Genomic DNA, 27,757 nt, shown 5'->3' with positions numbered 1-27,757 from the left:
GCGGCTCTGTCCCCCGGTGTCTCCGGTGTTGGGGGCGGCTCTGTCCCCCGGTGTCCCCTATAGATGTCTCTGGTGTTGGGGGCGGCTTTGTCCCCTATAGATGTCCCCGGTGTTGGGGGCGGCTCTGTCCCCCGGTGTCCCCGGTGTTGGGGGCGGCTCTGTCCCCCGGTGTCCCCATACATATCCCGGTGTTGGGGGCGGCTCTGTCCCCCGGTGTCCCCGGTGTTGGGGGCGGCTCTGTCCCCCGGTGTCCCCTATAGATGTCCCCAGTGTTGGGGGCGGCTCTGTCCCCCGGTGTCCCCTATACATATCCCGGTGTTGGGGGCGGCTCTGTCCCCCGGTGTCCCCGGTGTTGGGGGCGGCTGTGTCCCCGGTGTTGGGGGCGGCTCTGTCCCCCGGTGTCCCCTATAGATGTCTCCGGTGTTGGGGGCGGCTCTGTCCCCCGATGTTGGGGGCGGCTCTGTCCCCCTGGTGTCCCCTATACATATCCCGGTGTTGGGGGCGGCTCTGTCCCCCGGTGTCCCCTATAGATGTCTCCGGTGTTGGGGGCGGCTCTGTCCCCCGGTGTCTCCGGTGTTGGGGGCGGCTCTGTCCCCCGGTGTCCCCTATAGATGTCTCTGGTGTTGGGGGCGGCTCTGTCCCCTATAGATGTCCCCGGTGTTGGGGGCGGCTCTGTCCCCCGGTGTCCCCTATAGATGTCTCCGGTGTTGGGGGCGGCTCTGTCCCCCGTGTCCCCGGTGTTGGGGGCGGCTTCTGTCCCCCGGTGGCCCCGGTGTTGGGGGCGGCTCTGTCCCCCGGTGTCCCCTATAGATGTCTCCGGTGTAGGGGTGCGGCTCTGTCCCCCGGTGTCCCCGGTGTTGGGGGCGGCTCTGTCCCCTGGTGTCCCCTATAGATGTCTCCGGTGTTGGGGGCGGCTCTGTCCCCCGGTGTACCCGGTGTTGGGGGCGGCTCTGTCCCCCCGGTGTCCCCTATAGATGTCTCTGGTGTTGGGGGCGGCTCTGTCCCCTATAGATGTCCCCGGTGTTGGGGGCGGCTCTGTCCCCCGGTGTCCCCTATAGATGTCTCCGGTGTTGGGGGCGGCTCTGTCCCCCGGTGTTGGGGGCGGCTCTGTCCCCCGGTGTCCCCGGTGTTGGGGGCGGCTCTGTCCCCCAGTGTCCCCTATAGATGTCTCCGGTGTTGGGGGCGGCTCTGTCCCCTGGTGTCCCCTATACATATCCCGGTGTTGGGGGCGGCTCTGTCCCCCGGTGTCCCCGGTGTTGGGGGCGGCTCTGTCCCCCGGTGTCCCCGGTGTTGGGGGCGGCTCTGTCCCCCTGTGTCCCCTATAGATGTCTCCGGTGTTGGGGGCGGCTCTGTCCCCCTGGTGTCCCCTATACATATCCCGGTGTTGGGGGCGGCTCTGTCCCCCGGTGTCCCCTATAGATGTCTCCGGTGTTGGGGGCGGCTCTGTCCCCCGGTGTCTCCAGTGTTGGGGGCGGCTCTGTCCCCCGGTGTCCCCGGTGTTGGGGGCGGCTCTGTCCCCCGGTGTCCCCTATAGATGTCCCCGGTGTTGGGGGCGGCTCTGTCCCCCGGTGTCCCCGGTGTTGGGGGCGGCTCTGTCCCCCGGTGTCCCCTATACATATCCCGGTGTTGGGGGCGGCTCTGTCCCCCGGTGTCCCCTATAGATGTCCCCGGTGTTGGGGGCGGCTCTGTCCCCTGGTGTCTCCGGTGTTGGGGGCGGCTCTGTCCCCTGGTGTCCCCTATAGATGTCTCCGGTGTTGGGGGCGGCTCTGTCCCCCGGTGTCTCCGGTGTTGGGGGCGGCTCTGTCACCCGGTGTCCCCGGTGTTGGGGGCGGCTCTGTCCCCCGGTGTCCCCTATAGATGTCCCGGTGTTGGGGGCGGCTCTGTCCCCCGGTGTCCCCTATAGATGTCTCCGGTGTTGGGGGCGGCTCTGTCCCCCGGTGTCCCCGGTGTTGGGGGCGGCTCTGTCCCCTGGTGTCCCCTATAGATGTCCCGGTGTTGGGGGCGGCTCTGTCCCCCGGTGTCCCCATACATATCCCGGTGTTGGGGGCGGCTCTGTCCCCCGGTGTCCCCGGTGTTGGGGGCGGCTCTGTCCCCCGGTGTCCCCTATAGATGTCCCGGTGTTGGGGGCGGCTCTGTCCCCCGGTGTCCCCTATAGATGTCTCCGGTGTTGGGGGCGGCTCTGTCCCCCGGTGTCCCCGGTGTTGGGGGTGGCTCTGTCCCCCGGTGTCCCCGGTGTTGGGGGCGGCTCTGTCCCCTGGTGTCCCCGGTGTTGGGGGCGGCTCTGTCCCCCGGTGTCCCCTATAGATGTCCCCGGTGTTGGGGGCGGCTCTGTCCCCCGGTGTCCCCTATAGATGTCCCCGGTGTTGGGGGCGGCTCTGTCCCCCGGTGTCCCCAGTGTTGGGGGCGGCTCTGTCCCCCGGTGTCCCCTATAGATGTCCCCGGTGTTGGGGGGCGGCTCTGTCCCCCGGTGTCCCCGGTGTTGGGGGCGGCTCTGTCCCCCGGTGTCCCCGGTGTTGGGGGCGGCTCTGTCCCCCGGTGTCCCCGGTGTTGGGGGCGGCTCTGTCCCCCGGTGTCCCCGGTGTTGGGGGCGGCTCTGTCCCCCGGTGTCCCCGGTGTTGGGGGCGGCTCTGTCCCCTGGTGTCCCCTATAGATGTCTCCGGTGTTGGGGGCGGCTCTGTCCCCCGGTGTCTCCGGTGTTGGGGGCGGCTCTGTCCCCTATAGATGTCTCCGGTATTGGGGGCGGCTCTGTCCCCCGGTGTCTCCGGTGTTGGGGGCGGCTCTGTCCCCCGGTGTCCCCTATAGATGTCCCCGGTGTTGGGGGCGGCTCTGTCCCCCGGTGTCCCCGGTGTTGGGGCGGCTCTGTCCCCCGGTGTCCCCGGTGTTGGGGGCGGCTATGTCCCCTGGTGTCCCCATACATATCCCGGTGTTGGGGGCGGCTCTGTCCCCCGGTGTCCCCTATAGATGTCTCCGGTGTTGGGGGCGGCTCTGTCCCCTATAGATGTCCCGGTGTTGGGGGCGGCTCTGTCCCCCGGTGTCCCCTATAGATGTCCCCGGTGTTGGGGGCGGCTCTGTCCCCCGGTGTCCCCGGTATTGGGGGCGGCTCTGTCCCCCGGTGTCTCCGGTGTTGGGGGCGGCTCTGTCCCCCGGTGTCCCCTATAGATGTCCCCGGTGTTGGGGGCGGCTCTGTCCCCCGGTGTCCCCGGTGTTGGGGGCGGCTCTGTCCCCCGGTGTCCCCGGTGTTGGGGGCGGCTATGTCCCCTGGTGTCCCCATACATATCCCGGTGTTGGGGGCGGCTCTGTCCCCCGGTGTCCCCTATAGATGTCTCCGGTGTTGGGGGCGGCTCTGTCCCCTATAGATGTCCCGGTGTTGGGGGCGGCTCTGTCCCCCGGTGTCCCCTATAGATGTCCCCGGTGTTGGGGGCGGCTCTGTCCCCCGGTGTCCCCTATAGATATCCCCGGGTTGGGGGCGGCTCTGTCCCCCGGTGTCCCCTATGGATGTCCCGGTGTTGGGGGCGGCTCTGTCCCCCGGTGTCCCCAATGGATGTCTTCGGTGTTGGGGGCGGCTCTGTCCCCCGGTGTCCCCGGTGTTGGGGGCGGCTCTGTCCCCCGGTGTCCCCGGTGTTGGGGGCGGCTCTGTCCCCCGGTGTCCCCTATACATATCCCGGTGTTGGGGGCGGCTCTGTCCCCCGGTGTCCCCGGTGTTGGGGGCGGCTCTGTCCCCCGGTGTCCCCTATACATATCCCGGTGTTGGGGGCGGCTCTGTCCCCCGGTGTCCCCGGTGTTGGGGGCGGCTCTGTCCCCCTGTGTCCCCTATAGATGTCTCCGGTGTTGGGGGCGGCTCTGTCCCCCGGTGTCCCCGGTGTTGGGGGCGGCTCTGTCCCCCGGTGTCCCCTATACATATCCCGGTGTTGGGGGCGGCTCTGTCCCCCGGTGTCCCCGGTGTTGGGGGCGGCTCTGTCCCCCTGTGTCCCCTATAGATGTCTCCGGTGTTGGGGGCGGCTCTGTCCCCGGTGTCTCCGGTGTTGGGGGCGGCTTTGTCCCCCGGTGTCCCCTATAGATGTCTCCGGTGTTGGGGGCGGCTCTGTCCCCTATAGATGTCCCCGGTGTTGGGGGCGGCTCTGTCCCCCGGTGTCCCCATACATATCCCGGTGTTGGGGGCGGCTCTGTCCCCCGGTGTCCCCGGTGTTGGGGGCGGCTCTGTCCCCCGGTGTCCCCGGTGTTGGGGGCGGCTCTGTCCCCCGGTGTCCCCAGTGTTGGGGGCGGCTCTGTCCCCCTGGTGGGCGGCTCTTGCTCTCTCCGTCCATCTCTCCGCCCTCCCCGGTCAGTCTGCGCTCACTGTCCGCTCCATGCTGCTCTCTCCTCGGCTGCCCCAGGCTTGTCAGCCCTCTCCGGGGAGCTCCGCGTCCTCTCCGGCTGCTCCTGCATGATGCTCCCCGGCCCCCGGCTGCTGATCCGGGCTGTGCTGCTCCTGGGCACCGCCCGCTGCTCCTCGGCTGCTCCGGACAGTGAATGGTTGAGCGCAGGGACCCCCGGACTCTTGTCCATGACCCGGAGCCTCCCCGCACCCAGCCGCCCGCACAGAGACCACCCGACATGGGGAGCCGCGGGGGGGAGCAGCCCCCCAGCCTGGAGCCCGGGAGCCGCGGGCACAGAAGGGTTAATGATGGGAGATCATCGCCTCCGATCTGCTAAACTTTCTCCCAAGGATCCCAGAGAGATCCAGAATCAGTTAGGAGACCCTCCCCAAATCCTGACCGACCCCCCATCAGAACCCATCAAAACCGGGACTCATGGCCTATCAGAACCAGAGAGAACCGGGACTGACCCCCCATCAGAACCAGAGAGAACCGGGACTGACCCCCCATCAGAACCAGAGAGAACCGGGACTGACCCCCCATCAGAACCCACCAAAACCGGGACTGACCCCCCATCAGAACCAGAGAGAACCGGGACTGACCCCCCATCAGAACCAGAGAGAACCGGGACTGACCCCCCATCAGAACCAGAGAGAACCGGGACTGACCCCCCATCAGAACCCACCAGAACTGGGACTGACCCCCCATCAGAACCCACCAGAACTGGGACTGACCCCCCATCAGAACCAGAGAGAACCGGGACTGACCCTCTATCAGAACCCACCAGAACTGGGACTGACCCTCTATCAGCACCAACCAGAACTGGGACCAACCCTCCCTCAGAACCCACCAGAACTAGGACCAATCCTCCCTCAGAACCCACCAGAACAAGAACCAGTCGATCATTAGAAACAAACAGAACCAAGACCGATACCCCATCAGAACCCAACAGATTCGGGACGGAGTCCTTATTAGAACCCAATGGGACCGACCAATCATCATATCCCACTAGAACCGGGACCAACCCCCCCTCAGAACCCGACACAGCAGGGACTAACTATCCATCAGAACACAACAAAACAAAACATTACTCATCAGAACCGAGAATCAGAACCCCAACTGCCCCCCCATCACAGCCCAGCAGAACCGACAGCGCTTCCCTCAGTGCTGTTACTGTAAAGAACCAGACGCAAGCAGAAGCAGGTGTTACAGAACCTCAGCGGGGACCCCACATGTATTATGGATCAGAACCGGAGTGGATGCAGAACGATGCAGGTGAGTGAGTGCTGGGCGTCATATACACATCTATACTGCGCCATCCTCTAATACACACAGTATATAGGACCTATACAGTGCTGTAGTATATACTGTCTATAGTGGTATATACAATACACCTATAATACAGCATGATAAGTATATGTGTCACATCATCTCCCAGGCGGCCAGTCCTAGGAAGGGGGACCAGGAACCCAGGACAGGATGATGGGGGTCACTGATGTGTATGGGGGGTGCAGGCTGGCAGACTGCTGTAACTGTCCTGCTGGGTGTATCCTATAATATATCCCATCATCCCTGACCCCAGGAGCTCACACTCTAATCTCCTATCACACACAATGTATCATCACTCCCATCATCATCCCTGACCCCAGGAGCACACACTCTAATCTCCTAACACACACAATGTATCATCACTCTCATCATCCCTGAGCCCAGGAGCTCACACTCTAATCTCCTATCACACACAGTGTATCATCACTCCCATCATCCCTGACCCCAGGAGCTCACACTCTAATCTCCTATCACACACAGTGTATCATCACTCCCATCATCATCCCTGACCCCAGGAGCTCACACTCTAATCTCCTATCACACACAGTGTATCATCACTCTCATCATCCCTGACCCCAGGAGCTCACACTCTAATCTCCCTATCTCTGACACTAGTCAGTATTTGGGTGGTGGAGGACACCTATAAGATCAGGGGCTGAACACAGGGACTCCCAGGCATTGTGGCCCCCGGTCTCATCTGTACCTGGGGCCCCTGCATTGAATGGTATAAAAATTGTGATATAAAGCTTGAGGACGACAAGACTCACAGGATGTGGAGTAACAATGGTGAGGAAGCAGTGAGGGGGGTCAGTGGGGGGCTCAGTATATGGTCAGTGGGGGGCTCAGTATATGATCAGTGAGGGGGGTCAGTATATGATCAGTGAGGGGGGTCAGTGGGGGGCTCAGTATATGATCAGTGAGGGGGGTCAGTGGGGGGCTCAGTATATGATCAGTGAGGGGGGTCAGTGGGGGGCTCAGTATATGATCAGTGAGGGGGGTCAGTGGGGGGCTCAGTATATGATCAGTGAGGGGCCGGATTGGTTACAGGTGAGTATGAATGATGACATCACTACTCCCCATGTATAAATGATGACATCACTGCTCTCCATGTATAAATGATGACATCACTGCTCTCCATGTATAAATGATGACATCACTGCTCTCCATGTATGAATGATGACATCACTGCTCGCCATGTATAAATGATGGCATTACTGCTCTCCATGTATAAATGATGACATCACTGCTCGCCATTTATGAATGATGAATATGCAAAAGAAGAGCCTGTGGGGCCTCATTGAAGAGTCTCAAAACCCAGGACTAGCCGGATATCCCTCCGGGAAGGACCCAGCCATGGGGAGGCTCCTGTAGGGAAACCACCAAATCCACCATAATAAGTGGCCCTATAAGTCAATGTAAGGACAAGGGATAAACCAAGGCCGGGTATCCATCCACAGACAGCTGTTTCAGGGTGCTGCCCCTCATCAGTGTGGAGCAGGACTGGTCTCCCTGAGTTCAGCAATCTGTTTCTCTTATGGCTCTACTAGCCATTGCTCCCACCTAGCCAGAATCCTGCTCCACACTGATGAGGGGCAACACCCCGAAACAGCTGTATGTGGATGGATACCCGGCCTTGGTTTATCCCTTGTCATTAACACTGACTTATAGGGCCACTTAATATGGTGGATTTGGTGGTTTCCTAACAGGAGCTGCCACTTGGCTGGGTCCTTCCCGGAGGGATATCTGGCTAGTCCTGTGTTTTGAGACTCTTCAATGAGGCTCCGCAGGCTCCTCTTTTGCATATTCATGTTTCCCAGGGGGCAATGCACCTAGGACTTCACTAAATTGAGCGATTTCACTAGCAGCCGGCAGTGTTGTCGTTTGGCTGGTCTCCCTGATTTATGAATGATGACATCACTGCTCTCCATGTATGAATGATGACGTCACTACTTTCCATGTATGAATAATGACATCACTGCTCGCCATTAATGAATGATGACATCACTACTTTCCATGTATGTATGAATGATGACAGCTGTGATGTCATCAGTCATATGGAAACTGACGATTAGATAATCAGTAAAGATGTCTTCATTCATACAGGAGATGCATGAAATCACAACTCTCGTATGTGTGATGCCATCACTCAGAGAGAGTATTGAGGTCATCATTCATACATGGAGAGCAGAAATATGCTTCATCCCTGCGTATGATAACATTACTTCTTTTCTTTTATAAATGTCATTTCCATATGACTGATGACATCATCAATAAATGGAGAGAAGTGATGTCATTCATACACAGGGATGGATGACACGTTTGTTGTCTCTATACATGACGTCACACTGCGCTCTCTATCTGTATGATGACATCACTATTTAGGATGTAATAATGGGGAGATCAATACTTTCTGTGATGTCATCATTCATACATGGAAAGTAGTGATGTTATCATTCATAGAGAGGTGATGTCATGTATATAATGACACATGTACTCTCTGAATATCATGTGTGATGTAGCGGCCATCTTGCTTCTTGTCACCTTCCTGTCCCTGTGCCTTTTAATCCGGGTGCACCTGTCCCGGGCGCTGAGCCCCTCTCACCCTCCTGCCGGCCACACATGCCCGTCTAATCCTTTTATCTGACCAAGGCAGCCGGGATTAACCCCTTCATGGCCAGGAGTGACAGATGCCACTGCCTGGATTACCCGAACCTGTGACAGCTGCCTCAGGGGGAGCGGAGGGTGACAGGACAGGAGAAGTGGTACTGTGCACTGCCCATATATACAGGACAGGAGAAGTGGTACTGTGCACTGCCCATATATACAGGACAGGAGAAGTGGTACTGTGCAGTGTCTATATATACAGGACAGGAGAAGTGGTACTGTGCACTGCCCATATATACAGGACAGGAGAAGTGGTACTGTGCAGTGTCCATATATACAGGACAGGAGAAGTGGTACTGTGCAGTGTCCATATATACAGGACAGGAGAAGTGGTACTGTGCAGTGTCCATATATGCAGGACAGGAGAAGTGGTACTGTGCAGTGTCCATATATACAGGACAGGAGAAGTGGTACTGTGCCAAGTCCATATATACAGGACAGGAGAAGTGGTACTGTGCAGTGTCCATATATACAGGGTAGGAGAAGTGGTACTGTGCAGTGTCCTTATATACAGGACAGGAGAAGTGGTACTGTGCAGTGTCCTTATATACAGGACAGGAGAAGTGGTACTGTGCAGTGTCCTGATATACAGGACAGGAGAAGTGGTACTGTGCAGTGTCCATATATGCAGGACAGGAGACGTGGTACTGTGCAGTGTCCATATATACAGGACAGGAGAAGTGGTACTGTGCAGTGTCCATATATACAGGACAGAAGTGGTACTGTGAAGTGTCCATATATACAGGACAGGAGAAGTGGTACTGTGCAGTGTCCATATATGCAGGACAGGAGAAGTGGTACTGTGCAGTGTCCTTGTATACAGGACAGGAGAAGTGGTACTGTGCAGTGTCCTTATATACAGGACAGGAGAAGTGGTACTGTGCAGTGTTCATATATGCAGGACAGGAGAAGTGGTACTGTGCAGTGTCCATATATACAGGACAGAAGTGGTACTGTGCAGTGTCCATATATGCAGGACAGGAGAAGTGGTACTGTGCAGTGTCCTTATATACAGGACAGGAGAAGTGGTACTGTGCAGTGTCCATATATACAGGACAGGAGAAGTGGTACTGTGCAGTGTCCATATATGCAGGACAGGAGAAGTGGTACTGTGCAGTGTCCATATATGCAGGACAGGAGAAGTGGTACTGTGCAGTGTCCTGATATACAGGGTAGGAGAAGTGGTACTGTGCAGTGTCCTGATATACAGGGTAGGAGAAGTGGTACTGTGCAGTGTCCTGATATACAGGGTAGGAGAAGTGGTACTGTGCAGTGTCCTGATATACAGGAGAAGTGGTACTGTGCAGTGTCCATATATACAGGACAGGAGAAGTGGTACTGTGCAGTGTCCTGATATACAGGGTAGGAGAAGTGGTACTGTGCAGTGTCCATATATACAGGACAGGAGAAGTGGTACTGTGCAGTGTCCTGATATACAGGGTAGGAGAAGTGGTACTGTGCAGTGTCCTGATATACAGGAGAAGTGGTACTGTGCAGTGTCCATATATACAGGACAGGAGAAGTGGTACTGTGCAGTGTCCTGATATACAGGGTAGGAGAAGTGGTACTGTGCAGTGTCCATATATACAGGACAGGAGAAGTGGTACTGTGCAGTGTCCTGATATACAGGGTAGGAGAAGTGGTACTGTGCAGTGTCCTGATATACAGGAGAAGTGGTACTGTGCAGTGTCCATATATACAGGACAGGAGAAGTGGTACTGTGTAGTGTCCATATATACAGGACAGGAGAAGTGGTACTGTGTAGTGTCCATATATACAGGACAGGAGAAGTGGTACTGTGTAGTGTCCATATATACAGGACAGGAGAAGTGGTACTGTGTAGTGTCCATATATACAGGACAGGAGAAGTGGTACTGTGCAGTGTCCATATATACAGGACAGGAGAAGTGGTACTGTGTAGTGTCCATATATACAGGACAGGAGAAGTGGTACTGTGCAGTGTCCATATATACAGGACAGGAGAAGTGGTACTGTGTAGTGTCCATATATACAGGACAGGAGAAGTGGTACTGTGCAGTGTCTATACAGAATAGGAGCAGATACTGAGTATAAGGGCTGTATTACACAGCACGATTAAGATGAGGAAGTGAGCGCCAACCTGTCAGCTCAGCGCTCGCTTCCCCCTTCTTCCCTGTGCCATTACATGCACCAACAGCGACCGGGGGAATGCGGAGAGAAGTGGAAGGGGCGGCCCAGAGGATCCTTACATTTCTCCGGCTGACTTTGATATACAAGTATGTCATCCCATTGAAGTGAATGGGCAGGTATCCAAAGAACTCGCAGGGTAAAATCCTCTGCTGATACGGTACGTGTGGACTGGTCAGCTGCTGGAGGCGGGCGGTGTGTGGTGGAGGGCGCTGTGTGGTGGAGGGCGCTGTGTGTTGGAGGGCGCTGGTTAGTGGAGGACACTGGTCGGTGGAGTGACTGGTTGGTGGAAGACACTGGTTGGGGCACTGTGTGGTGGAGGGCACTGGTTAGTGGAGGGCACTGTGTGGTAGACAGCACTGGTTAGTGGAGGGCACTGGTCGGTGGAGTGACTGGTTGGTGGAAGACACTGGTTGGGGCACTGTGTGGTGGAGGGCACTGTGTGATGGACGGCACTGGTTAGTGGAGGGCACTGTGTGGTAGACAGCACTGGTTAGTGGAGGGCACTGGTCGGTGGAGTGACTGGTTGGTGGAAGACACTGGTTGGGGCACTGTGTGGTGGAGGGCACTTGTTGGCGGAGTTACTGGTGTGTGTAGGGCAACAGTTGTTAGAGGGAAGTGGTTGGTGGAGTTACCGGTTGGTGGAAGGCTCTGATTGGCGGAGGGCTCTGATTGGCGGAGGGCAACGATTGGTAGAGGGCACTGGTTGGTGGAGAGCACTGGTTGGCACAGTGAGCGGTTAGTGGAGGGCACTGGTTGGTAAAGTTACTGGTTCACTCCTCTGTGAACAAGCGGTACGCGAAACGTGCGTTAGAGGTGGCAGCACACAGTTCTATCAGGTACTGTCTTTCCTTCCCAGTTAGTGTATTTATTGTTTGGAGAACTTTCTCATTACTGTTTAGATACTTTCATTTATCTGGGTTTAGTGCAATAGCAGGAGACATTTAAGTGCAATACAGAGCACCAAAGCCAATACCATCCTGTAGGCAGTGTTCACATTAGTAGTGGATACCTTTACATCTTATGGATACACTGTTGTATCTATATTATTTTTGTATATTTAGACAGTACTCCTTGTGTGCATGAATTTTACTCCATGTTGCGATTTTATTGTTATTTGAGATAATAAAGAGATTTATATTGATTAAACAGTAGTAAGCCTTTTGTTTAGGAAATCGTTGATAGTGACCCAGGCAGGTCAGGTGGTCTTTTTAGGATATAAAGTTACTGGTTGGTAGAGGGTATTGTGTGGTGGAGGACACTTGTTGGCGGAGTTACTGGTTGGTGGAGGGCACTTGGTGGAGGGCAATGGTTGGTGGAGGGAAACGGTTGGCAGAGGGCACTGGTTGGTGGAGGGAAATGGTTGGCAGAGGGCACTGGTTGGTGGAGGGAAACGGTTGGCAGAGGGCACTGGTTGGTGGAGGGCAATGGTTGGTAGAGGGTACTGGTTGGCAGAGTGACAGGTTAGTGGAGGGCACTGACTGGCGAAGTTACTGGGTGGTGGAGAGCACTTGTTGGCGGAGTTACTGGTTGGTGGAGGGCACTGTGTGGTGGAGTTACTGGTTGGTGGAGGGCACTGTGTGTTGAAGAGCACTTGTTGGCGGAGTTACTGGTTGGTGGAGGGCACTGTGTGGTGGAGTGACTGGTTAGTGGAGGGCACTGTGTGGTGGAGTGACTGGTTAGTGGAGGGCACTGTGTGGTGGAGAGCACTTGTTGGCGGAGTTACTGGTTGGCAGAGGGCACTGTGTGGTGGAGTTACTGGTTGGTGGAGGGCACTTGTTGGCGGAGTTACTGGTTGGTGGAGGGCACTGGTTGGTAGAGTGACTGGTTAGTGGAGGGCACTGGTTGGTGGAGGGCACTGTGTGGTGGAGTGACTGGTTAGTGGAGGGCACTGGTTGGTGGAGGGCACTGTGTGGTGGAGTGACTGGTTAGTGGAGGGCACTGGTTGGCAGAGGGCACTGTGTGGTGGAGTTACTGGTTGGTGGAGGACGCTGGATGGATAAATAGTTTTCCCTTGTGCCCTCACAATGATTGGTTGTGTCGGATAGGAGTTGTAGTACCCTGTGTGTTATGTATAGGGCCGCACATGTAGCAGTGGGGGAGGGGGTCGCCATGTGTGGTGTAGAACCCTGAGAATATCCATGTTCGGTTACCGTACAGGACAAAGCAGCCATTGTGCGTCCTGATCCGTGTGCTGGGAAAGTCGCCTCCTGTCCCGGCCGTGAGGTGATCATCTCTGCGGCTGACAATGGCCGCTCTCAGGGATCTGTGACACCGGGACGAGCCAAAAAGACGCCACGGGTAACCAGATCCCCACGGCCGCATTGTCTGCACACAGAGCATTGTCCGGAGCGGCCCATTTACTGACCTGATGGGGAGAGACAGAAGAGGTAGTCACACGGGTGTACCATCTCGTCACACGGGGACAGGGTTACACTGCTTAGATACACAGATACATCTCACAGGTAAAAGGTTACACTGCTTAGATACATGGATACATCACACAGGTAAAAGGTTACACTGCTTAGATACAGGACTACATCACACAGGGACAGGGTTACACAGCTTAGATACAGGACTACATCACACAGGTGAAAGGTTACACTGCTTAGATACATGGATACATCACACAGTTAAAAGGTTACACTTCTTAGATACCGGACTACATCACACAGGTGAAAGGTTACACTGCTTAGATACAGGACTACATCACACAGGGACAGGGTTACACAGCTTAGATACAGGACTACATCACACAGGTGAAAGGTTACACTGCTTAGATACATGGATACATCACACAGGTAAAAGGTTACACTGCTTAGATACATGGATACATCACACAGGTAAAAGGTTACACTGCTTAGATACAGGACTACATCACACAGGGACAGGGTTACACTGCTTAGATACAGGACTACATCACATAGGGACAGGGTTACAATGCTTAGATACAGGACTACATCACACAGGTGAAAGGTTACACTGCTTAGTTGCACGGATACATTACAAAGGGACAGTGTTACACTGATTAGATACACGAATACATCTCACAGGTAAAAGGTTACACTGCTTAGATACAGGGCTACATCACACAGGGACAGGGTTACACTGCTTAGATACACGGATACATCTCACAGGTTTTGCAACAGCTGGAGGGCCGCAGGTTCCCCATCTCTGCTATAGACACCAAAATGTGGCTGCGTTACATCGCTGTGAATCCGTCCTCATGCAGCTTAGATACAGGGATACATGGCATGGATACACGCTGTGACATCACAGACCCCCAGTAACTCGCACAGATGTCTAAAGATAGAAAGGAAGTGAAACTAAAACTGCAAATCACTGGAGAGTGGAGGAAAACATCCTGTTCTCCTTTCTCCAAACTGATGGGAATCTGGGGGCGTTGTGTCATCCCAGCATCATCATCATCATCATCATCACATCAGACCCACAGTAAGAAGTCAGGAAAAGCCTTAAAGGAACACTCCATATTGTGTATATACATAAGTCCAGCCTGTTATCCATGATAAAGTCGGGTGCATGGTCATGTGACTACTTAACTCCAACCATGGTGAGAAATACTTAGACTCAACAGGCTCCTCAGTTTTATGTTAATTTAGCTTAAAGGGGTACTCCAGTGTGAAAAAAAATGTTTTCAAATTAGCTGGTGTCAGAAAGTTATACAGATTTGTAAATTACTTCTATTTAAAAAAAAATCTCCAGTGTTGCAGTATTTATCAGCTGCTGCATGTCCTGCTGGAAGTGGTGTATTCTCTCCAGTCTGACACAGTGCTCTCTGCTGCCACCTCTGTCCGTGTCAGGAACTGTCCAGAGCAGCATCAAATCCCCATAGAAAACCTCTCCTGCTCTGGACAGTTCCTGACATGGACAGAGGTGGAAGCAGAGAGCACTGTATCAGACTGGAGAGAATACGCCACTTCATGCAGGACATTCAGCAGCTGATAAGTACTGGAAGACTGGAGATTTTTTTAGTAGAAGTAAATTACAAATCTATAACTTTCTGACATCAGCTAATTTGAAAACATTTTTTTTCCTTTAATCCCTGTATAGTCTCCAGACTAATACATAGTACATAGCTAGTAGCTGTGTGTGTGCGTGTGCGTGCGTGTATGTGTATATACATATATTGCTGTGTAGCTGTATGTGTAATATATATATAACGTGTGTGTGTGGGTGTAGCTGTATATATATAAGTGGCTGTGTAGCAGTGTGTAATATATATATATATATATATATATATATATATATATGTGGCCGTGTAGCTGTGTAGCTGTATATTTTATATAAATATATAAGTGGCCGTGTAGCTGTGTATATATATATATATATATATATATATATATATATATATATATATATGGCCGTGTAGCAGTATATATGTGGATGTGGTCTTTTCGTTTTATTAGAGAAAGAACAGAAACAGAAAAGGGCACAAGTTGTGAAGGTGAATGGCTAATATGACAGTACAGTGGTCCTACCAGGAGGGGGTGCTGTAATGTGGGACCTGATAGATGATGTGACTTGGAGCTGTTATCAGGCCGAGCTGTGAGCGCAGAGACAGGAGATTTGTTCTGGTATTTCCTGGTAACACCCAGTATGTGCGGAATCCAGTGTATTAATAGAGGGTGACAGGAGAGCAAAGGATTAACCCCTCCAATGCCCCCAACCCCGAATCATACCCACCATCATCCCTGTATCATCACTCCTATCATCCCTGACCCCAGGAGCTCACACTCTAATCTCCTATCACACACAGTGTATCATCAGTCCCATCATCCCTGACCCCAGGAGCTCACACTCTAATCTCCTATCACACACACTGTATCATCACTGCCATCATCCCTGACCCCAGGAGCTCACACTCTAATATATCACACACAGTGTATCATCACTCCCATCATCTCTGACCCCAGGAGCTCACACTCTAATCTCCTATCACACACAATGTACCATCACTCCTATCATCCCTGACCCCAGGAGCTCACACTCTAATCTCCTATCACACACAGTGTATCATCACTCCCATCATCCCTGACCCCAGGAGCTCACACTCTAATCTCCTATCACACACAGTGTATCATCACTCCCATCATCCCTGACCCCAGGAGCTCACACTCTAATCTCCTATCACACACAGTGTATCATCACTCCCATCATCCCTGACCCCAGGAGCTCACACTCTAATCTCCTATCACACACAGTGTACTGACAATCTGATGTCAGTAATGTGTTCCCTATTCACAGGATAAGGGATAACCAGCTGATTTGTGGGAGGGGTCTGACAGCTGGGACCCCCACAATCCCAAGAACAGGGAGCAAACTGTCCCTGGAATGAAGTGCCTGCTGTGTGCCCGAGCGGCCATTACTCCAGTCATTGTCTATGGGGCGTCCAGGCATCTCCAGCTCTGCACTCGGCCCCACAGAGAATGAATGGAGCGCTGGTTGCACCGTTCATTTCGGGAGGCTTCTCACCTTGGTTGTTGTGATCAGATGAGGAAGCGGCAGCCAAGTTCTCAGTAGGATTTGGATCTGTCCCCATATTCTGGATTTGTGCTCCTTGTGGTTAGACTGGACCTGCGCTCTAGGTTCCTACGCCGCATTACCTTCAGCTACAGATCAGACAGGTGCACCGGTGGTTGGCTTTAAAGGGATTGTTAACCAAAAACATTTTTCTTTTATATAAACTGGTCCCAGCAAGTGGCAGAGATAAGTCTTCCAGTACTTATCAGCTGCTGTATGTCCTGCAGGAAGTGGTGCTCTCTGCTGCCACCTCTGTCCATGTCAGGAACTGTCCAGAGCAGCAGCAAATCCCCATAGAAAACCTCCCCTGCTCTCTAGACTGGAAAAAATACAACACTTCCTGCAGGACATACAGCAGCTGATAAGTACTGGTAGACTGGAGATTTTGTATATAGCATGAAATGTTCAGAATTTACATCCGACCCTTGCTAGGCATTAGGCAGCATTTATCCCATGTGTTTGTGGGGTTTTGCCCCCTATGCGCTGACATTGTGTCGATGTGCCGCAGGATTGGCCGCGCTCCGGCTTCTCTCGCTCCGCATTTTGTGTGATCCCAGTTCAGGATGTTTATCGGAGCCGTCTAGACTATGGCAAACTGTGATAAGGCCGGATCGCGGCGCAGGGAGGGGCGGGACCTGTCACTGGAAAGGAAACGCCAGGTCCGTGTGATTGCGGCGCTCCAGATCCCGACCTCTCGGCTTTTGTTAACAGAAATTCCTCTGGACGCCAAAATCTTCTCCACCCAAAATCCTGACATCCGCAGGTGAAGCTTCCAAGTGTCTGCAGGAGGAGTTCAGAGAGTGCACTGTGCACGGGGGTCATCACCTGACCACCTCTCCTTCTTTCCTTCATGTATAATGTGTACTGTAAGGTCCGAGCGAAGGCGGGAAAGGCCAAAATGTAGATTTATCCACATTCTCGTCCCCTACTGTCTATGTCTGTCTTCACTGTCCTTCTTGAATTTTGTTCACAAACCAGGACACCATAGGCCCCTCCCAGTGTACTGGATTAAAGGGGTACTCCAGCAAAAATAGCTTTTCTTTCAAATTAACTGGTGTCAGAAAGTTATAGAGATTTGTGGATTATTTATTTTTAGAAATCTTCAGCCTTCAGTACTCTGTGTGTCAGTGCTCTCTGCTGCCACTTCTGTCCATGTCAGGAACTGTCCAGAACAGCAGCAAATCCCCATAGAAAACCTCTCCTGTTCTGGACAGTTCCTGACACGGACCGAGGTGGCAGCAGAGCACAATGTGTCAGACTGGAGAGAATACACCACTTCCTGCAGGACATACAGCAGCTGATAAGTACTGGATTTTTAAAAAGAAATAATTCACAAATCACTATAACTTTGACACCTGTTGATTTGACAGAAAATGTCACCGGAGTACCGCTATAAGGGAAGACACTAAGGTCGGATGCAGGAATCATTGACATCTCCTTTTCTTATTTCAGCTGCTGGAATCACCCAGAAATCAGCGACGCAGCGACACCTGAACAAAAGGACGCCGCACATGGACACCACATACATCTCCACCACCCGAGGGGGAGACAGGACCCTCTTATCCGTCACCAATGACAGCAGCGTCTCTGACATAACTGAGATTCCCAACATGTATCCCACAAACAGCGGGAGTCACAGCTCCAGCCCCAGGAATATCACTGAGGGGTGGCCGACCACAGTGCGGGGGTACAGGAACGCCACAGGGGATGCTGGGCTCAGGAACACCTCTACTCTGGCTGCAGCCTCAGCACCCGGCACATACCCTCTGCAGACCCCGTCATATGTGGTCACCACGTACCCATCCCCCACATCTCACCACATATCTAATTCCACATTCCCAGTCACCAGTGTCCCTGTTACTGGGCCCAGCACACGGGGCAGCCCTAAGACCACAGGGGCTACATCCAATACCTCGTCCATTGATCCATCATCATCCTCACCTTCTGACGTGTCCGGGGTCGAGACCTCATCTAGTATCCTGATGTTGGTGGCCACCACTAGTGCGGCTTCTCCATCACTTCCAGTTGATGTAATGCCGCAGACCCAGCAGCCGCCATTGCTGGTGTCTTCATCATCCCCCGCCCCCTCCACATTCATCTCTTCTGTTCGATCCTCGGTGTCACCATCTCTGGTAACGTCTCCATCAAACCCTGACACCACCGAGACTCCTGACCTCCTGAGAGCCGCATCCTCCACCCTCGGGCCCCCTGCACCATCTACATCACTGCCACCATTTTTCAACTCGAAATCCACTCCGAAAGATGAAACAGTGATGAACAAGACCCATGCGTCCTCTGTATCTCCGACAGCCAGCAGTACCTCAATGGCTGTCAGCCCTGTGACCCCCGGAGTGGTCACTGAGACGAGATCACACCATGAGACGACAACACGAGATGTAACCACAACACTGAAACCAATGGAAGCAGAAACCACCGTGATGTCCACCAAGGGGGAGGGGACGCTGAGGGTCACGGTGGGAACAAGGCTCATTGGGACCCCAACGCCGACCATGGATATCACTCCGTCCACCACATCCACCAACAGTCCACTGGATCCATCACTACCTGTCACCACGCTGAAGATGCCACGTGACACTATGAGGACAGCCGGGCCTGGAACCCCAATACTGACCACTGCTGACCAAGAGGTCATGACCGAGACGACCACCGTGATAGCATGCAACACCGAGCCACCAATGCCAGGCACTACAGTCACCACAAAGGCCAGAAAGACCCTTCCTCCCCCTACTGCTCTGACCACTACACCTGCTGTGAGGCACGCAGTCACCACGGCGATGATCCCACCCACCACGACACATCCGACTGCTGCAGGTGAGACGTGCGCTACAGTATCTGCAGGCACTATTCCCTCAAATATCTGTCCTAACCCCCTTCTTGCATTCCCAGTTAGTCCCTGTTCCTCCGGTCCTTGCCACAATGGGGGTCTCTGCGTGGAAAGTCAGGATCTGAAAAGCTTCAGGTGTGATTGTCCAGCGTCTTGGAGCGGCCATCTCTGTGATAAAGGTGAGATCAGAAGAGCACGGAAACCATCAGCAATGACCCATCGTCCCTACCAATACATCTGCTCTCTTCATGAAACAGCACCACACCTGTACACAGGGTGTGATTGGTAATGCAGTACTGGAACTGAGCTGCAATATCAGACATAACCCATCATAGTCTATGGTCATGGCAGTCACATGATCTGCAGCTTCATCATAGTCTATGGTCATGGGAGTCACATGATGTGCAGCATCATCATAGTCTATGGTCATGGGAGTCACATGATCTGCAGCTACATCATAGTCTATGGTCATGGAAGTCACATGATATGCAGCTTCATCGTAGCCTGTGGTCATTGAAGTCACATGATCTGCTTCTTTATCTGAGGGTACCTTTACTCAGAGAGATTTATCTGACAGATTTTTGTAGCCAAAGCCAGGAACAGACTATAAACACAGAACAGGTCATACAGGAAAGACTGTAGATTTCTCCTCTTTTCATATCCATTCTTGGCTTTTGCCTCAAAAATCTGTCAGGTAAATCTGTCTGTGTAAAGGCACCCTTAGGGCCCGTTCACAGTACAGAGTGGAGTGGTGCAGAGAGCGGAGGCGCAATAGACCTTCCATTAAAAGAGATGGCAAGCAGAATTCTGTAGTGTGAACAGGCCCTGGTCTATGGTCATCGAAGTCACATGATCTGCAGCTTCATCTTAGTCTATGACATGGGACCACAGTACGTAGGGTGCTGCTACACAGTGACAAAACTGCAGCGAGGGGGCACACACTTGTCTGACTCGCATTGTCTTCTCTATCTTCCAGATGTGGATGAGTGTCTGTCCGGCCCCTGCCCAGCGCTGAGCACCTGCGTCAATTCTAGGGGCTCCTTCAGCTGCCAGTGCCCCCTCGGGTACCTCCTGGAGAAGGGCGCCGGCTGTGTTCTTGGTCAGTGATTCCATATAACATCTTCTAAGGTTTTCTTCCTCTTTATGCCTATGTGTATGTTTCCAGTCACTGACAGCAACCACAGATTGTCAAGTCTCACTTTTTCTTTTATTTTTTGGGGTTCTATGGATTGATTTTTTTGTTTTACTAAGGGTTTTATAATTTTTTGGCTGGAACTGGGGAGGTGAGTGGACATCGTTTCCCTCAGCCACCTTCTCCCCGATGTCAGGAAAAAAAATGCCCCCCCCCCCCCCCCCCCCGCCGGAGTACCCCTTTAAGCTCCATTTACTTCAATTGAACTGAGTTTAAAAACCCAACCCAAACTGGAGACAACACTAGGGGGAAAGTGGCCATGTTTTTATAGCGCTGGATAACCCCTTTAAGTTGAGTACCCCTTTAATGTCAGACATTTTCCTATGAAATTTTAAATAAAATAGGGAAAAAACAGGTATTTTAGGGGTGTGAAATCTCTATGTTATGCCTCACAATGAGTGTGAACATAACCTTATACTTCTGTCACCTTCAGAGCTGCACTCCCTCTTTTAGCATGCTTTGCTGTCATGCATTGTGGGAGATATAGGGTGATATCTAGCCATGGCCCTCCAGCTGTTACATATTACACTCCTGCCCCCCTGTTATTTTGGGGTAACTCTTGATGTCTTTCAGTGAGGACGTTTCTGGGACACATTGAGATCCCCTGGAGCTTCCTGGACGGCAGTGACGTTAAAGACAGCAGATTGTATCAGATCAAGGAGGACATAGTGCGCATAGTGAGTATGGGGGCGGCCATCTTGGCTGGGTGTGGTGGTGTAAAGTGCTGTCCTTGTTGCAGAGTACTGACTGTAGTATCCTTGTTGCAGCTGAATTCCTCGTTCTCCACCATCTCGGGTTATTACCAGTCCACGGTCACCAGTGACAGGTGAGAGTGGCTCTAAGGGGAGGATGATGTCACACTCCACGGGGGCTACTCCATACGTGACATAATCTTGTGTTCTCCCCCCCCCCCCCCCCCCCCCCCCCAGTAGTGACAACCTCATCGTCCAGAATCTATTCTCTATGGAGTCCAATGTAACAATGTTCGATCTGTCGCGTGGTCTCCAGAGCTACGCCAAAGTGTGCGAGACGTCCCCGGAGCGCCCCACCTCCTGCCAGCTGGTACTGCACCTTCAGCACCGTATCCGGGGTAATGTTATGTATGTGTGTTCTGTACAGTAGGTGACATTATATACAGTGCATGCAGCCTGTACTCTGTGTATTATATAGGTGATGTTCTATATGATGCATGCAGCCTGTACTCATTGTATTATATAGGTGGTTATATACAGTGCATGCAGCCTGTACTCGGTGTATTATATACTGTAGGTGATGTTATATACAGTGCATGCAGCCTGTACTCTTTGTATTATATAGGTGATGTTATATATGTTGTAGCAGCCTGTACTCTGTGTATTATATAGGTGGTTATATACGGTGCATGCAGCCTGTATTCTGTGTATTATATAGGTGATGTTCTATATGATGCATGCAGCCTGTACTCGGTGTATTATATGGGGGATGTTATATATGTTGTAGCAGCCTGTACTCTGTGTATCATATAGGTGGTTATATACGGTGCATGCAGCCTGTACTCAGTGTATTATATAGGTGATGTTATATATGTTGTAGCAGCCTGTACTCAGTGTATTATATAGGTGATTTTATATATGCTGTAGCAGCCTGTACATATTATATAGGTGATGTTATATATGCTGTAGCAGCCTGTACTCAGTGTATTATATAGGTGATGTTATATATGCTGTAGCAGCCTGTACTCAGTGTATTATATAGGTGATGTTATATATGTTGTAGCAGCCTGTACTCAGTGTATTATATAGGTGATGTTATATATGTTGTAGCAGCCTGTACTCAGTGTATTATATAGGTGATGTTATATATGCTGTAGCAGCCTGTACTCAGTGTATTATATAGGTGATGTTATATATGCTGTAGCAGCCTGTACATATTATATAGGTGATATACATAATGTAACATTTCCTCTGTATTTTGCAGCTCTCAGCCTGTGTCATGTGAGGAGTCCCGGCTGTGACAATGAGACGTCGGTGTGCGCTGACCCAGCCGGTGTGGCGTATTGTCAGTGTAAACCCGGATACTTCAAATACAGCAAAACCGATCATTCCTGTCGAGGTGAGAGCCTGGGATATACGCCCCCTGCACCTCACAATCTGCATGAGGGGTGTGGCTTTGATCTTTTGGGGGTGGGGGAATGGCTTTGATCTTTTGGGGGTGGGGGTGGGGGGTGGCTTTGATCTTTTGGGGGTAGGGGGGGGGTTTAGTGCAGGCTCCTGGCCAGTATAAGGAGATTATTGCTGCAGGTGTGTGGGGTGGGGCAGCCGCTGATATTGGGGGTTAGGTATTTTGGGGGGGGTCATCTGATTCACTGTCTTTTTTTCTCTCCTCAGCTTGTGATGACGGCTACAAACTGGAGAATGGAGTCTGTGTGAGGTGAGGAGGGGGCCGCGCCACATTTATTCATACAATAAAAATCATGACTTTCAGTCTAGACAATCCTCTATGACCTGCACTGATACATTGTAACTGACTTTACTGGACTGGCCCTTTAAAGGGGTAATCTTTTTAGTTTAAATCAACTGGTGTCTGAAAGTTATATAGATTTGTAATTTACTCCTATTAAAAATCTCCAGCCTTCCAGTACTTATCAGCTGCTGTATGTCCTGCAGGAAGTGGTGTATACTCTCCAGTCTGACACAGTGCTCTCTGCTGCCACCTCTGTCTATGTCAGGAACTGTCCAGAACAGCAGCAAATCCCCATAGAAAACCTCTCCTGTTCTGGACAGTTCCTGACATGGACAGAGGTGGCAGCAGAGAGCACTGTGTCAGACTGGAGAGAATACACCACTTCCTGCAGGACATACAGCAGCTGATAACTACTGGATAACTGTAGATTTTAAAATAGAAGTAAATTACATATCTGTACAACTTTCTGAAACCAGCTGATTTGAAAGGAAAAGATTTTCACAAAAAACTGACCGTGAGCGATACAGAGACGGGCATTTATGGATACAAGTAGGTGTCAGCCAATCACATCTCAGCTTTAGTCTTCCAGTCGGCCCAGGACTGATAAGAGCTGGAATCTGATTGGTTGTCCTGTTCTTATATTTGTAGCTCTGATATCTTCCGTCCTCTGGTTCTTCCCAGTAAACTCCATTTCTTTTATTTTCCAGATGTCCCTTCGGCCTCGGAGGATTTAATTGCTCGAACCGTAAGTCTGACCCCCCTGTGCGCTTTAAGATGTTGGGGTGCAAGAATGTTTTGTGGCGTTTTTTTATGGGTTCTATTTAACATGGATTTGTATACTGATATAATAAGGCAGCGTCTGCCAATCTCTGGCCTTCCAGCATAACTACAAATCCCATCATGCCCTGACTGTAGTTTAGCATCAGCTGCTGCAGGGGTCCTATATAATGAGGCATTGTATATAGATATTATATATAGTATATGGATGCATAATGACAGGGTGCCGCCTCTATTACTCACTTGTGAGGAGTGTCAAGCCGGATCGAGGGGGACAGTGCGAGGTCAGCGTGGAGTCGGGGTCCCTGGAGGGAGGGTGGGATCCTGCAGCTGACAGGAAAAGAATATTTACTATGAGAGAAGAAGAGGTCTGGAATCTATGGGAGTGCGGCCATTACCTCACCCCATGATCAGCCAGGACTAGGTCATACATCATACATGGGAATGGTTGTATGTTCCCCGCACTACAAGGCCGTCACCAGGGTGTAACATGGAGACTGAGCGGAGCGGGGTCCATCCGAGTTCCTGCTGCAAGGGCGACACATGGTGGACACTGTGTGTAATGGCAGGAGACTCTATAAACAGTACCATGTATCCTACAGATCCCAGTATCTATATACATATCACCCTGTCCTCAGATATACTCCTCTTGTCCTCTATATGCATATATACACCCTATCCTCATATATATATATATATAACTCCTCTACTCTGTATACGCACATGCCACTATATACATATATGCCCGATCCCCTATACTACTGTATAGATCTAGACTCCTGTCCATTGTATACATACATATATATTTACTTGTATAAACATGTATACATATATACTGTCCTGTATAAAGCTCCTCTATACATATATGTGATGTTTTATTCTCCTGTCTCCTGGCAGCGTACCAGCTGATCACAGTGATCATAGCGGCTGGCGGTGGCGGTCTCCTCCTCATCCTGGTCATTGCTCTGGCAGTGACTTGTTGCAGGTCAGTGATCCCTGTGTCCTGTGAGTTACGTCATGTGCAGACTATGGCGCCCTGACGCTGTATACCTCCCTGGGATCTTCCCCAGTAGCTGCACTCATACTCACACTCACTCACACGCAGTCGGGGGTTATGGGTTGAGCTGACACAGAATAAAAACTCTCTTTTCCCTTTGATCCCAGGAAGAGCAAACGCGACATCAGTAAACTCATCTTCAAGAGTGGAGATTTCCAGATGTCTCCTTATGCCGAATATCCGAAAGCGCAGCGATCCTCAGAATGGGGACGAGAGACAATTGAGATGCAGGAGAACGGCAGCACCAAGAACCTGCTCCAGATGACGGACGTCTACTATTCTGTGAGTCCACGGCCACTGGGGTAGGGGTTGTGGATATCTGACCCTTATCTTTTCTCCCAGTATCCTGTATTGTACTCTATATTACGCCCAACATGGCCGCTACGGCTCATCTCTTCTTCGTAGCTGTTTTCCGCTCTTCACCATCTTCTCTTTCTGTCCCCATGTACAGCCCGGATTACGGAACTCGGAGATTGAGAGGAACGGACTTTACCCCTACAATGGCCTGCCGGGATCCCGCCACTCGTGTATCTACCCCGGACAGTACAACCCTTCCTTCATCAATGAGGAGAACAGGCGGAGAGACTACTTCTAGAATAGGATCCCAGGGTGCCCAGCCGCAGCACCCCTCACTCACCGCCATCTTAGCCGCATCCCTAATGTAATAACACAGGATATTGTTATTCTGTCTGTATCCTGCTGGAATACTAGGACGGTGCCAGACCTTGGGGAGCATAATCCAATATGGCGGCTGCTGCTAAGCTGAGATCGATCATATCCAGTAATTTATTGACTATGACAAAGAATGTGATCGCAGCTGTGGGTGGTGAGGCCGCGATACGCCACCGCCAGCAATGGCCCAGACGACAAGTAAGGAATGGAGGACTGGTCTGACTGGTCGCTGAATTACAATGTAGCAATACAACATGGAGGCAGCAAGATGCTCGGGAGTGGTGCCTGCTGTGACAGAGGGGGATGGCAGCGAGACATGAGGCACCGGGGGCTATACAGACTGGATCCTTGCTCATGCACAGCGGACCCCACCATTCTGCGAGGGGAGGAGGGGAGGGGGGAGTTGCTCATTTGCACTTTTTGCTGGTGTCATTTTGTGGTAGAAACATTTTCAAAATTTTCCTTCTCAATTAGATCCTGCACCCTGAGGAGCCTCCTCTCTACACGGCAGGAGGCGGCGTCCATCATACTGGAGACTCCTCCACTACTGTGCAGGGGCGGGAAAACACTAAACCCCACTACCGAGACGTAATCTCCATATAACATGTGCTAGCTGAATGGTGCGTTTACACGGACAGATTTATGAAGCCAAAACCAGGAACAGACTATAAACAGAGATCAGGTCATAAAGGAATGACTGAGACTTCTCCTCTTTTCAAATCCATTCCCGGCTTTGGCTTCCAAAATTGGTCAGATAAATCTCTCTGTGTAAATGCACCATTATACGTACTGATCCTGAGTTACATCATGTTCTGCACCAGGCCTTTGGCTGTTCTGGCATCATGGGAGTTGTAGTTTTGCAACAGCTGAAGGGCCAAAGGGTCCCCATCCTACACCCTGATCACTTCCAAAGCTGCAGTCCCCTGTTTCACTGCAAGAAGAGAATGATGGCTCTCCACATCATCACACCAGCAGGGGGCAGTGTGTCCTCCCCACATCATCACACCAGCAGCGGGCAGTGTGTCCTCCCCACATCATCACACCAGCAGGGGGCAGTGAGTCCTCCCCACATCATCACACCAGCAGGGGGCAGTGTGTCCTCCCCACATCATCACACCAGCAGGGGGCAGTGTGTCCCCCCCACATCATCACACCAGCAGGGGGCAGTGTGTCCTCCCCACATCATCACACCAGCAGGGGGCAGTGTGTCCCCCCCACATCATCACACCAGCAGGGGGCAGTGTGTCCTCCCCACCTTATCACACCAGCAGGGGGCAGTGTGTTCCCCACACATCACACCAGCAGGGGGCAGTGTATCCTGCACATTATCACACCAGCAGGGGGCAGTGTGTCCTCCCCACCTTATCACACCAGCAGGGGGCAGTGTGTTCCCCACACATCACACCAGCAGGGGGCAGTGTGTCCCCCCCCACATCATCTCACCAGCAGGGGGCAGTGTGTCCTTCACATATTATCACACCAGAAAAGGTCATGTGTCCTCCCCACATTATCACAGCAGGGGGCAGTGTGTCCTCCCCACCTTATCACACCAGCAGGGGGCAGTGTTTTCTCATCATCACACTAGCAGGGGGCAGTGTGTGCCCCACACATCACACCAGCAGAGGGGAGTGTATCCTGCACATTATCACACCAGCAGGGGGCAGTGTGTCCTTCACACATTATCACACCAGCAGGGGGCAGTGTTTTCTCTGCATCTTCACACCAACAGGGGGCAGTGTGTCCTCTCCACCTTATCACACCAGCAGGGGGCAGTGTGTTCCCCACACATCACACCAGCAGGGGGCAGTGTATCCTGCACATTATCACACCAGAAAAGGTCACGTGTCCTCCCCACATTATCACAACAGGGGGCAGTGTGTCCTCCCCACCTTATCACACCAGCAGGGGGCAGTGTGTTCCCCACACATCACACCAGCAGGGGGTAGTGTTTCCTCCACATCATCACACCAGCAGGGGGACATGTGTCATCCCCACAGGTGAAGAGACTCCAACATGAAGGCGAGGTGGCTGCTGTCAATGTCAGTGTTGTATCCCGGGATCCGTACTTTTATGAAGCTGCTCTACGGAGACCTGTTCTATTAACCAATGTTCAGATCTAGAGCCACACTTACTGTTTGTAATGATGTGGCGGTGATGTGTAGAATCATGTCTATATAACAAGGAGGTGACCCCTTCTGATCTGTGGTTTGCATCGTACGTGTTTTAGGGGTTCAGATCTGTCCTGGTCCCCCCCAACCCCCTGGAATGGAAGAGGGGTTATTTAATATGACATTTTATTTTTTTACACAAGCTGTAAACTAATCACATGATCTGCGCTGTGAAGCCACTAATACCATTGCACTTATTTATACTGTAACCTATATGTATCCTACAAGAAGCCACTTACTACCCTTCTGCTTTTCTGATATGGTCAGGTGACCTTTGTAGCCACATCTGTGACCAGTTAAGAACACTGTATTAGCTCCTCCCACGGATCCGCCCCTGAGGGGGCTTCTCCCTATCTGATGGATTGTATTAGCCCCTCATACGGATCCTCCACTGAGGGGACTGCTCCTTGTCTGATGGATTGTTTTAGCCCCTCCCATTAATCCGCCCCTAGGGGCTGCTCCCTGTTTGATGAATTATAATAGCCCCTCCCACTGTGCTGCCCCTGAGGGGATGTGCCCTGTCCTGATGAATTATAATAGCCCCTCCCA

At 52.2% G+C, this 27,757-nt stretch overlaps 1 protein-coding gene across 1 annotated transcript; it reads left to right on the top strand.

Annotated features, from left to right (window-relative positions):
* The first annotated feature begins 4,321 nt into the window (after positions 1–4,321).
* HEG1 (heart development protein with EGF like domains 1) lies at positions 4,322–26,378 on the top strand. The gene is made up of 13 exons (XM_069982480.1): positions 4,322–5,630; positions 17,508–18,887; positions 18,963–19,079; positions 19,877–19,999; positions 20,666–20,769; positions 20,860–20,918; positions 21,022–21,182; positions 22,049–22,183; positions 22,459–22,501; positions 23,242–23,279; positions 24,209–24,296; positions 24,476–24,650; positions 24,820–26,378. The coding sequence occupies exons 1-13, from the start codon at positions 4,424–4,426 to the stop codon at positions 24,961–24,963; spliced, it is 3,774 nt and encodes a 1,257-aa protein (XP_069838581.1). The 5' UTR covers positions 4,322–4,423; the 3' UTR covers positions 24,964–26,378.
* Positions 26,379–27,757: the final 1,379 nt, after the last annotated feature.

Source organism: Dendropsophus ebraccatus, chromosome 9, assembly GCF_027789765.1.
Source record: "Dendropsophus ebraccatus isolate aDenEbr1 chromosome 9, aDenEbr1.pat, whole genome shotgun sequence".
In the NCBI taxonomy this organism is placed as follows: domain Eukaryota; kingdom Metazoa; phylum Chordata; class Amphibia; order Anura; family Hylidae; genus Dendropsophus; species Dendropsophus ebraccatus.
Note: the sequence above shows the minus strand (reverse complement) of the source record. Positions and strands in the feature narration are given on the sequence as shown.